The 11,059-nt window shown below is 38.9% G+C and overlaps 1 protein-coding gene and 1 long non-coding RNA gene across 7 annotated transcripts in view; both read right to left on the reverse strand.

The window, feature by feature from the left end:
* Window positions 1-7,707, reverse strand: part of LRRCC1 (leucine rich repeat and coiled-coil centrosomal protein 1) — a 48,030-nt gene extending 40,323 nt beyond the window's left edge. The window contains exons 1-3 of one of the 6 annotated variants that reach the window (XM_086695728.1): window positions 7,533-7,706; window positions 4,977-5,182; window positions 4,619-4,684 (exon numbers count right to left, since the gene is read on the reverse strand). In XM_086695728.1, the coding sequence (XP_086551854.1) occupies window positions 4,619-4,684; window positions 4,977-5,182; window positions 7,533-7,621 (361 nt within the window). In that variant the 5' untranslated portion in view covers window positions 7,622-7,706. Of the gene's footprint in view, window positions 1-4,618; window positions 4,685-4,976; window positions 5,183-7,475 lie in introns of all 6 variants that reach the window. The other 5 variants (XM_086695727.1, XM_086695729.1, XM_025922593.2 and 2 more) reach the window with 5 other exon arrangements.
* On the reverse strand, window positions 955-4,605 carry LOC147572013 (uncharacterized). The gene is made up of 2 exons (XR_015246869.1): window positions 2,481-4,605; window positions 955-2,235 (listed from the first exon to the last, which is right to left on the reverse strand). It is a non-coding gene; the product is annotated as an uncharacterized LOC147572013 (long non-coding RNA).
* Window positions 7,708-11,059: the final 3,352 nt, after the last annotated feature.

Raw genomic sequence — 11,059 nt, forward strand, 5'->3', positions numbered from 1 at the left:
AGTACGGGGGAAAAAAAAACAAATTTTTTGATACCATCAAAGTCATTTTTCCAAGAACTAATTAAAAAATAATTTTTACATGGGTTAGATTTTGAGACAAAGGAGCAGCATTAATAAGACTCTGCATATAGCTACAGCTAATAAATAAGGTATCCGTAAAGTCAATTTCTGTTTTGAAGGAACACAGGTTTAGCATCTCTTTGAGGCCCTAGCCTGGAGGTCTCTGGTTTTCTTCAAACACAACAATGTACCTCCCAAGGCCAATGTTAGGTACTTATATGAGAAGCATAAAGGCATGACTTAAGGCTCTCGATCAATACATATTTTTGATTAGTAGACATAAGCAAACACTGCAATATCCTTCAATTTTGTTGGTTTGAGCATAAAATACAAATAGCACCCATTTAATTTCGTTCCCTGGTACTAATTCTTACATGAGTGCACCTAGAGTATGGTAATGCTAGGAACTAGGTTTGCAGCAGAGGCGACTGCTGCCTGGTACCATTCTCATTGACCAGCCTCGGACTTGAGCTGCAGCTGTGATGAATGCGGCCATGTACACTGCCAGTGTCTCCCTGGAGCACTTCATGTTTCTCTTTTCTTGCCTCAGAGCTCCCTACAAAATGGAGCTTTTGAGCAAAGGTGCAGCCTGGAAATGTAAGGGAGTTAAAACCTCCAGGGATATTCTCAACAGAAGGGGGACTGTCAGTGGATGAATGCCCTAGTCTCCCTTCTTTTGGAAAGACCATTCAGAGATGTACTCTATATTGTTCCTCCTGAGGTCTTATACACAATTTTGCTTGGTTTAGTACTCTCCATATATAAATTCAACTTTACCCACCTTTTTTTTTCCCTTCAATTTCTTCAACCTGACTGGTATACTCTTCTCTTCTCCATCTTTATTGGGCTAACTTCTACTTCTGTTTCTTACAGCATTGCCTCTTCTTTTGTTCACAGTCCTCATCACTAACTTCAACTCATCCCTCATGTCCTCAGAAAAGTCTTCTCTGACAACTCTCTACAAGATCAGATTTTCTCTCATGCGTTCTTGTAAGTACTCAGCATTTCTTCTTCCTGTGATGTTTCTAAGTCCTTGTTCCATGTTACTGGTTCTTCCTCTCATGTTTTAACTTTATGTTCCTCTTACTTTTCAATTTTAAAGGCTCATTCCTGGTCTGCCTTCTCTATTCATATGCTATCCAGGATGTCCTACAGTTTCATGGTTACAAATACCATTGATGTGCCAAATCTACAACTCCAACTATGATTCCCAATCTCTAAACTGCACGTTATACAAATACATAAACACATATGTCTAATAGGGTTCTCAAATTTAAGACAGAATCCTTACGTCTCACCCCCTCAACTCTGGTTTTTCCCCCAATCTTTCCCACATAGTACCATCATCCGCCTGTAACTACAGAAAAAACTCACAGCTAATTACCTTTGATTCCTTTTTTCTTCATTTCCTTATCTCAATCCATCAGCAAATCCTATGAACTCTACCCCCAAAATATATCCATTTGCTCCTCTACACTATTTCCACCTTAGTCCAAGTCTCTCCTAACCAATCACTTGACTTCCACTCCTATCCTTCTAACATTCATTCTTATTCAGCAACCAAAGTGATCCTTTAAAAACACGTATATATCACTTACTTGTTTAAAGCCCTCCTATGGCTTCCTATTGCACCTAGAATAATATGCAAACTTTTACCCTGAGTATGAAGCTGTGATCTGGCCTTTGCCTACTTTCTCATCTCTTTTCTTAGCACATTAACCCCTCATTACTATGCTCTAGCACATTACCCTTCTTTCTGTTCATCAGGACAGGCTTGAAGGTGAGGTGCCTTACTGTTTTTGCATGCTCTTATATAAAGTGCCTTTATTTATTGAACACATAAAATATTATCATTCTAAGAATTATCCATTAGGACTTACATGGTTCCTTATATTTTCTTCATACTCCTTATTACAATCTGATATGAAGTCACTAAAACACACTCTTTTTAGGTGTACATATCAATGTATTCTAATAAGCATATACAGTTGTATAACCACTACTATAATAAGATGCAGAACATTTCCATCCCTCCAATCAACATGTCTCTGTTCCCATTTTCAACCCCTGGCAACTAATGATCTAATTTCTGCCACTAAAACTTGCCTTTGTCAGAATGCCATATAAATGAAATCATACAGTGCAACCTTCTGTGTCTTACTCCCTGCACTTAGCCTATTTCTTTTCTTTTTTTTTTTTTTTTTTAATTTTTTTCAACGTTTATTTATTTTTGGGACAGAGAGAGACAGAGCATGAACGAGGGAGGGTCAGAGAGAGAGGGAGACACAGAATCGGAAACAGGCTCCAGGCTCTGAGCCATAAGCCCAGAGCCCGACGCGGGGCTCGAACTCCCGGACCGCGAGATCGTGACCTGGCTGAAGTCAGACGCTTAACCAACTGCGCCACCCAGGCGCCCCAGCCTATTTCTTTTTAGATTTATCCATATGACTGCATCTATCAATAGTTCATTCCTTTTTGCTCCCAAGCATATTCCATCATGTGGATGAATCACAATTTGTTTATTGTTTACTAAGTGGTAAATGTATAGATTGTTTCCAGTTTGGGGAGATTATAAAGAATCATATAAACATCATTATATAAACAGCTATATAATCATATAAACATTCATGTACAGGGTTTTGAATAGACATGTTTTCATTTCTCTTAGGTAAATACCTAGAAGGACTGCATGATTATATGGTGAGTGTATGTTTAAGATTATAAGAAACCTTCAAACTGTTTTCCAAAATAGTTGTATCATTTCAGTTCTCCCCACAGTGTATGCAAGTTCTAGCTGCTATACAATCTCACCAGTCTTTTGTACTGTAAGTTTTTAAAACTATCTATTCTAGCAGGTATGAAGTAGATCTGATTACAATTGTAATTTGCATTTTCTTAATCACTAAGGATGCTAAATATATACATATATTTTTCATGTGCTTATTTGCCATTTGGATATCCTCTTGAGGAAGCGTCTGCTCAAATCTTTTGCTTATTTTCGAGGGGTTGACATAATCATATTTTTTGTTTTTCATCCTCACTACAATGTAAGCCCTATGACCAGAACCTAATCTATTTGTTGTTGTTGTTTTTCATCACTATAGAACAGTATGTGATAGTGATCTTCAATAAATATTTGTTGAGTGAATGAACGAGCAAATCTTATCCAAGAGTCACATTCTTCAGATAAGGAAACTGCATCCAAATAGTAATAATATACTTTGCTCAACAGCATGTAGCAGTGACAAAGCTAGGGTTAATACTCAATTCTAATATTTTCACATCTTTGGGAAAAAACGTTTATTTTTTAATTTTTTTTTTGGAGAGAGAAAAAGAGAGAGCAAGCAGGAGAGAGGGGCAGTGGGAGAGAAAGAGGGAATCTCAAGTAGGCTTCATGCCCAACCCAGGGTTCTATCTCAAGACCCTGGGATCATGACCTGAGGAGAAATCAAGAGTGGGATATTCAACTGACTGAGCCATTCAGGCATCCCAGGGAAAAAAGGTTTTAAAAAATTAAAGTATTCTTGAGGCACCTGGGTGGCTCAGTTGGTTAATCGTCCAGCTTCAGGTCAGGTCATGACACAGTTCGTGGGTTTGAGCCATGTATCAGGCTCTGTGCTGACAGTGCAGAGCCTGGAGCTTGCTTCGGATTTTCTGTCTCCCTCTCTCCCTGCCCCTCCCCCACTGGTACTCAGTCTCTCTCTTTCAAAAATAAATAAACATTAAAAAATTAAAATATTCTTGCCATTCCAGCTTAATGGTAGGGTTCTCTTTAATTTTCTGTATATGAAATACCTGGCATAGGGCAGTATTTTTGTAGTACTGGGAGAAAAATAAACACATGAATAAAATTGTTTCAAATACTGGTAGAATTGTGAAGATAATTAGAAGAAATCTGCCAGTTCTAACAGATAATTCTAAGAATAATCATGAAACTTTGTTCATTTTATCAGTGTATCACTTTACTCAATTAAAAATAGGTAACAATGTTTAACTTTGTAGACATGCTAAAAGTCAAAAAGAAAAAAATTTATTTGATCTTCAATTCGCAATAGCCTTTAAAATGCTGTATACCCATATGGTCCAATATCTTAGCACTAGCCACATATGGCTTTTTAAAATTAAAATTAAATTGCAAATTTAGTTCCTCACTGCACTAGCCACATTTTAAGTGCTCCAAAAGGATACATCTGGCTATTAGCTGTCATACCACACAGCACAGATATATAATATTTTCATCATTGTAAAAAGTTCTATTATAACTATTCTTCTTTATATGATAGTATATTACTTATTTATGATTAAAACATTATTATTCTCCCAAAGTTAAGTCTTTCCCATCCAAGTTTTTTCTGTTGCCGAGCACCCTAGTTTATGTTCCTATTTTTTATTTTAGCTGTAGCTTTGGCACCAAAAAAAAGAATTATGACTGAAGTACACTCTCTAGATATTTTGGTCAAAAATGGGATTATTCAGTTTTCAGCATGCTGAGCTCAGCCTAATTCATCACATGTAGCAGACATTCAGCATTATAGAAAATATAAGATTATCTACTTACCACTAAGATCATTGATGTGGTTATAAGATAAATTCAATCTAGTCAGATTAATTAGTGTTTCAAGTCCTAAAATAAAATAAAATAAAGCCTTTATAGAATTAAAATAATTATTTAGAGCTACACAGTATTGCTATTTCAGACAGTTTGAAGCAAATCCAGTCAGATAGTGAAATCAATTTTATTGGCATTTTACAAAATACTTAAAAAACTGATAACTTTTCTTGAAGAAAACTCTTTATGTAGTAAAAGTTAGGCTCAGTTTTCAAAGGTTTATATTTTATTCCATTCTTTTGGGAAGAAGAAAAGCATTTAAATCATCTTTCTCATGCAAAGTATCACATGAAAATCACTTACAAACCTTCTATTCTTGTGATCATATTGCAGGACAAATTTAAAGTGCATAGTTTTGTCAGTGTATTTAGCCCTTCAATTTGAGTTATTTGATTAGATGACAGATCTAAGTGTTGTAAATTCCAAACATGATCAATGGCTTCAATTTTTGAGATGTTATTGCAATGAAGATTGATGGCATGAAGGGTTGAATCTAAAGATAACTCTGATATGCTACAAGAGAAAATATATGTTATCAAAAATAATTAAGGAACAGATTTTAAAATCATGACCAAATAATTAAAATCAACCAAATACCATGTAGATGATAAGTATGTGCTCTACTCATTCTATAATGAAATCCTTCCTACTTATGGTAACATCTTAATATCTCATAAGGTACTCATAAGGTACAGTGCTTCTTACCACTAATCAGTATTTTGGACCATAGAGATAAACAAGAAATCCATTCAACAGAGGCAAGTGACCCTAGGCATTTCTAGCTTCTACATACATCAGCATATAATGAAGGCTGTTATTGTAAAGGCCCTGGAATCATAATACCCCAGTTCAAATCTGCATTCTACCATTTTCTTTTGCTAAATTACTTAAGTGAGTTAACCTCTCTAACCCTCAGTTTCTTCATTTCATTTAACCCTCACAACAATTCTCAGCAACCAGTATTGCTGAGAATACTGAATATCCTCAGTATTCTGAGATACTGAATAAAGATACTGAAGTTTGCAGATATTAAATAAGTTGTCCAAGTTCCTACAGTTATTACCTGAGGCAGTATAAATCCAGATCTGGCACTGGAGTTTATAATCTTGCCTTATTTACCATTTGCGACAGCTATTTAACCAGAAAGTAGTGGGTTTCAAAAGAAACCATTAGTTATTGCTATCTGTAGTGAAAGTCTATTTCTAGTGCTATTTCTAGTGAAGTCCATCCTCCCTTCTATAAATTTGGAATGCACCTTCTCTAAATAGAACTCATCTCTTCATTCTCTCATTTACTGCCATTTATTACCAGACCTTTCCTAAAGATAGTAGTTCCAGGAATAAAAACTACAGTGCACATAGTTCAGTGATGCTGGGTGGAGGAACAGTTGGGAATAGGAACACACAATGTTACAGGCATCTGTTCTATGTTCTGTAGCAGCTACCATAGAGGAAACCTAACTGGTGAAAGTGCAGGTTTAGTACTCAGGGAGTAAAATAAAAAACAAGGGATTCTGGTGTGCTTCCAAATTAGCATCAAGAATTTCAAATTCAAAATTAAAACACAAAAACACTTTAAATATGCCATAAGATCATTCAGCTCCTCCCTTAGAATTCAGACTGAAGCACCTAATAACTCGTGGCAGAAAATTAGCTACTGTCATTTACTGAGGTATCATTTAGTGCCAGGCCTTATGCTATTAACACATGCTCATAATGATGTACATTTATTTTCTGACACATTTTAGTTTTTGGAAATTAGTACTTTGCAGATAATGTGGTACAGGAGAAAAAGCAGACCCTGAAATTAGACAGAAATAGGGTTTAAATTTGAACTTAACCACTCACAAGCTGCGTGAAGCTGAAGAGCTGTTTAGATCCTTTGAGCCTCCTGTCACTTATAAAATTGCCCTCTTGCAGAATAATTGTGAGGATTAGTGATAACGTATATAATATGTACACATAAATGGCATCCAGTAAATAACAGCTATTATTAAATATAAATGTAAATATTCCTTTAAAAAACATCTCCTTGGGGTCTTGTAGCAAATTTTAGATCAGAATCCAGAACAAGATGGTTTAATTATCAGCAGCAAGGTTCTGCATATGGCAGGGCATGCCGCAAAGGAACAGCATGTGCAAAAGCACAGAGAAGCCTACTATGGAACTGCCAGTAGCACAGTATGGCTAATCATAGAGTAAAATGAAGAAATGGTTAAGAGGGGAGACCGAAAAGGTAGGCAAGGACCAGTCAGTCAGTAAAGCAGAACAAAGAACTTAGTATGTCATGCATAAACTTGGGCTACATGAAAGGGGGAACGACTAGCTAAATATGATGTTCAGTACTTTCAAAAAGTATATGGATATAGGTATCATAGTGTTCTGCAAAGGAGAAATTAGAATGCAGGTGTAGAGAATTGAGGCAAAACTAATGAAGAGCAGTAAAACTTCGCTCCACAGCTGCTAGAGATACCACGGTGCCACTTTTTGTCAAAGTAAGAGAAGGAGCAGAAAAGACAAGACAGAACCGGAGTATGCTAACAATTACAGAACAAGTAAAAAAAAGAGTAATTAGAAAAACAAGGAGAACCAGTAAAGGAGGGAGGACGGTTAAAGGCTGGTAGAGTCAGGTCGTAGGGCAGTTTCCAGGTTGATTAGAAGTCCAAGTGGAAAGGAATAAGGACAATTCGTGGGACGAGGTACTTCAGAGCAATTCTGCAGCTCTAAGGCGGGAGAAAGCCGGACAGCATTTGTGTGTGGTCTGGGTAAAGCTGTGCCGCCTCCGCTGCACCGAGGCAGCCACCTACCCACAACTGCCGTCCGGGAAATGCGCGGGCTGCTTCTGGCTGAGCAGCACCCTTTACCTTCGCAGGCCTTTATCCATGAAGCACAAGTCCCCGCAGCTGCTGTCGCCGTCCCCATTTTCAACTTCCGCCTCCACCGGCGCCTCCATGGAACCGGCGACGGGAACCTTGATCTTAACCGGCGCCCAGAGCTGGGTGGGAGAGCCCGGAACACGCCTCCTTGGTGAGCGGAAGTCCAGCCCGAGAGGGCGGGGCGATGATTCCCCCACCCGCCCGTCTTCCAACCGACAGCCGGGCACTTTCCCGCCCTTACGGTGCCGCAAAGCGGGAAACCTGATTTTCTTCCCCAAGGGCTTCCCTCCCTTTTACGGTATCTAGGGCGCAACTCTCGAGACTTGCCGTAAAGGGAAACATCATTCCGCGTGGTAGCTGTTGGGGAAAGAATGAGTTTTTCCTTTGAAGCTGCTCTGTATGATTTTTGCGTTTTAGGTGACTGACTTCTGAAGCCGATTTGATAGCAGTTTGTCTTTACAGAACTAAGTTAGTTGTTCCCCCACCGGCCATTGCACCTACTGTTGTTGATTCAGTCAGTAAACATTTATGGGATGCCTTTACATATGCCAGGCACTTACCTGTGCCATGAGGAATAAGTTGAAACCCATTCTCGTTCCTGGAAGCATTCACAGTTCAATGGAGGAAACAATTGACGTGCAACAGGGTGAGTGCTAGGAATAGCACTGGAGCATTTGTGCAAAATGTGTAGAGATGTGGGTAGTGGGAAAGTTTTCTAAACAGTTGTTGATGACTGAGCAGAGTCTTACTAGGTCAAAGGGAATTCTGGAAATGAATGACATTTCAGGTAGCAAAACAATACCAGAAGGTCGAAGAGGCCACCTGGTAGGCTTGCTCTGTAACTCATGGGAAAATTTAAAAATGGAGACAAAAGGTATGTCAGCTCTGAACCTGTCACTGTCTTGAACTAAAATCTTTGGTGGTCCCTCATTAGCAGTCAAATAAAAGCCTAACTTTCTAATCTAATATTGAAGATATTTCCAGTCTTAAATGTTAATAGGTCTCCTACTGTTTAGCTATACCTATCACGTTCTAAAATTTGTAGCCACCATTCACTATTTCCTGTTAATCATGTGCTTTGTCATATGTCTGCAGCTCTTTCCAACCAGAAATGGAGGTAGAATCTCTTTAATGGTTCCTCGATTCTGGGCTTGCTTTTGCCTTTTTTTTTGGAGGGGGGCAATGCATTTAATTCTAGTGCCGGGCAGAAACAAGTTACTCTAGCTAAGGACACACAGCACACAGATACATACATGAGCCCAGAAGTGCTTAGCTGAACCCATCCCAAATTGCAAAATAACAGAAATGGTAGTTAAATAAAGTGTTTTGTAAATTCCGGAAATGTGTTATGTAGGATTAGATGATTGATAAGTCACTAATCTCTGAATATCCATTAAAATACAGATTTTCAATGGGGATGAGTATTATATAGTCTTACCTAATACAAATAACTGATGTAAGAAACAAATTATGTTATGGGTGCCTGGGTGGCTCAGTTGGTTAAGTGTCGGACTTTGGCTCAGGTCATGATCTCACAGTTGTGGAAGTCATGGTTGTGGTTGTGGGTTTGAGCCCTGGGAGGGGCTCTGTGCTCACAGTTCAGAGTCTGGAGCCTGCTAACTATCCTGTGTCTCCCCTTCTCTCTGCCCCTCTCCCACTCACGCTCTGTCTCTCAAAAATGAATAAGCATTAAAAAAAAATTAAAAAGAAACAAATTATGTTGTAATGGTATTAAATGTATTGGATCTTTCCTCCAAAATCATGGACATTATAATTAATTAATTAAAATATTGATTAGGGTCACTGGAGTCAAAAAATCTTAGCACTTAAGAATTGACTTTTTTTTAATAATTTTTTTTAACGTTTATTTTTGAGACAGAGAGAGAGAGAGCATGAACAGGGGAGGGTCAGAGAAAGAGGGAGACACAGAATCTGAAGCAGGCTCCAGGCTCCGAGCTGACAGCTGTCAGCTGTCCCGACGTGGGACTCGAACCCACGGACCACGAGATCATGACCTGAGCCGAAGTCGGACCCTTAACCGACTGAGCCACCCAGGCGCCCCAAGAATTGACTTTTTAGGGGCATCTGGGTGGCTCAGTCAGTTTAAGCCTCCAACTTGATTTTGGTTCAGGTTGTGATCTTAGGGTCATGAGAGTGAGCCCTGCCTTTGCTCTGCCCTGGGCATGGAGACTCCTTAAGATTCTCTCTCTCTCCCTCCCTCTCGCCCACTCCACTAGAGCGCTTCTGCACGTGTGCGCTCTCTCTCAGTAAAAAAGAATTGACTTTTTAAAATGATAGTTTGATGAACTACTTCTATCGTTTGTCTGGTTGTTGTTGTTGTTGTTGTTGTTGTTGTTGTTGTTTAGCACAAATGCTTAGAAACTGCAGTTTTGCTTTGAAATTCTTTATGTGCAAACCAAAATTTGTTAACTAAGTTTCTATAGGAGACCTAAGTTCTAAATTTCAAAGAACCTATCATTAATATTCTAAATAATATGTAATTAACACTTTTCAATTACTGTAGTCTGTAGTTTTGTATTTTTAAATGGCACTTCAGTTTGTTTTGGACTTGCTTTACATGCTGTCTATAAAGTACTCATGGGGTGGGTGCAAAATGGGCAATATATTTGGAGTCAGTCTTATTAGTGTGAGATCAAGATGGGATAGGCAGTCAGACTGGGCAGCAAGGTAGCATTGTGAGGGAGACAGAATGAATACTGTCTACTCTGGGAATATTTATTTAGAAAGGCTGATGTGGGACGAAGGTGTGTGCAAGTGACAAAGCAAGAGGTGAGAATAGAAAGTTAGGTTTGACTCAGATCTTGGAGAACCTGCAACAGTTTGTTTATAAGTTGGCATTTGGTAAAGGAAGGTAGTGATGGATTGATGGCGTGTTGGTTGCAGCAGCTGTCAGAGTGAGGTTGGGAGGAGATGCAAGAACACAAGATAGCAGAGTATTTAAGCAGGAGGGTGACAGGACTAGATTTGTGTTTTATAACATTATCTCTAGAGACTGAGTGGAGGTGGTTTGGAGGGAGGTTAGAAGTGAGGGGCGCCTGGGTGGTGCAGTCGGTTAAGCATCCGACTTCAGCCAGGTCACGATCTTGCGGTCCATGAGTTCAAGCCCCGCGTCGGGCTCTGGGCTGATGGCTCAGAGCCTGGAGCCTGTTTCCGATTCTGTGTCTCCCTCTCTCTCTGCCCCTCCCCCGTTCATGCTCTGTCTCTCTCTGTCCCAAAAATAAATAAACGTTGAAAAAAAAAATTAAAAAAAAAAAAAAAAGAAGTGACTATATAAATTAGGAGGTTGTTGCAGTAAACTGAGTGAGAAAAATGAAGGCCTGGACAAGGGAAGGAATGATGAGGCGAGAACGCCTGAGGAGATGTTAGTAAGTTAGATTTTATAAGTTTTGTTTACTGATTTGGATGTGGGGTATAAGGCAACTATGTTTTTTTCTCCTTTTTCTTCATCTTAATAGTTTTTGAATAGCCTTTAGTGTTTTACTGCATTCCTGTGG

This window comes from Puma concolor, chromosome F2 (genome assembly GCF_028749965.1).
Source record: "Puma concolor isolate L17-30 chromosome F2, mPumCon1.1.hap2, whole genome shotgun sequence".
Taxonomy (NCBI): domain Eukaryota; kingdom Metazoa; phylum Chordata; class Mammalia; order Carnivora; family Felidae; genus Puma; species Puma concolor.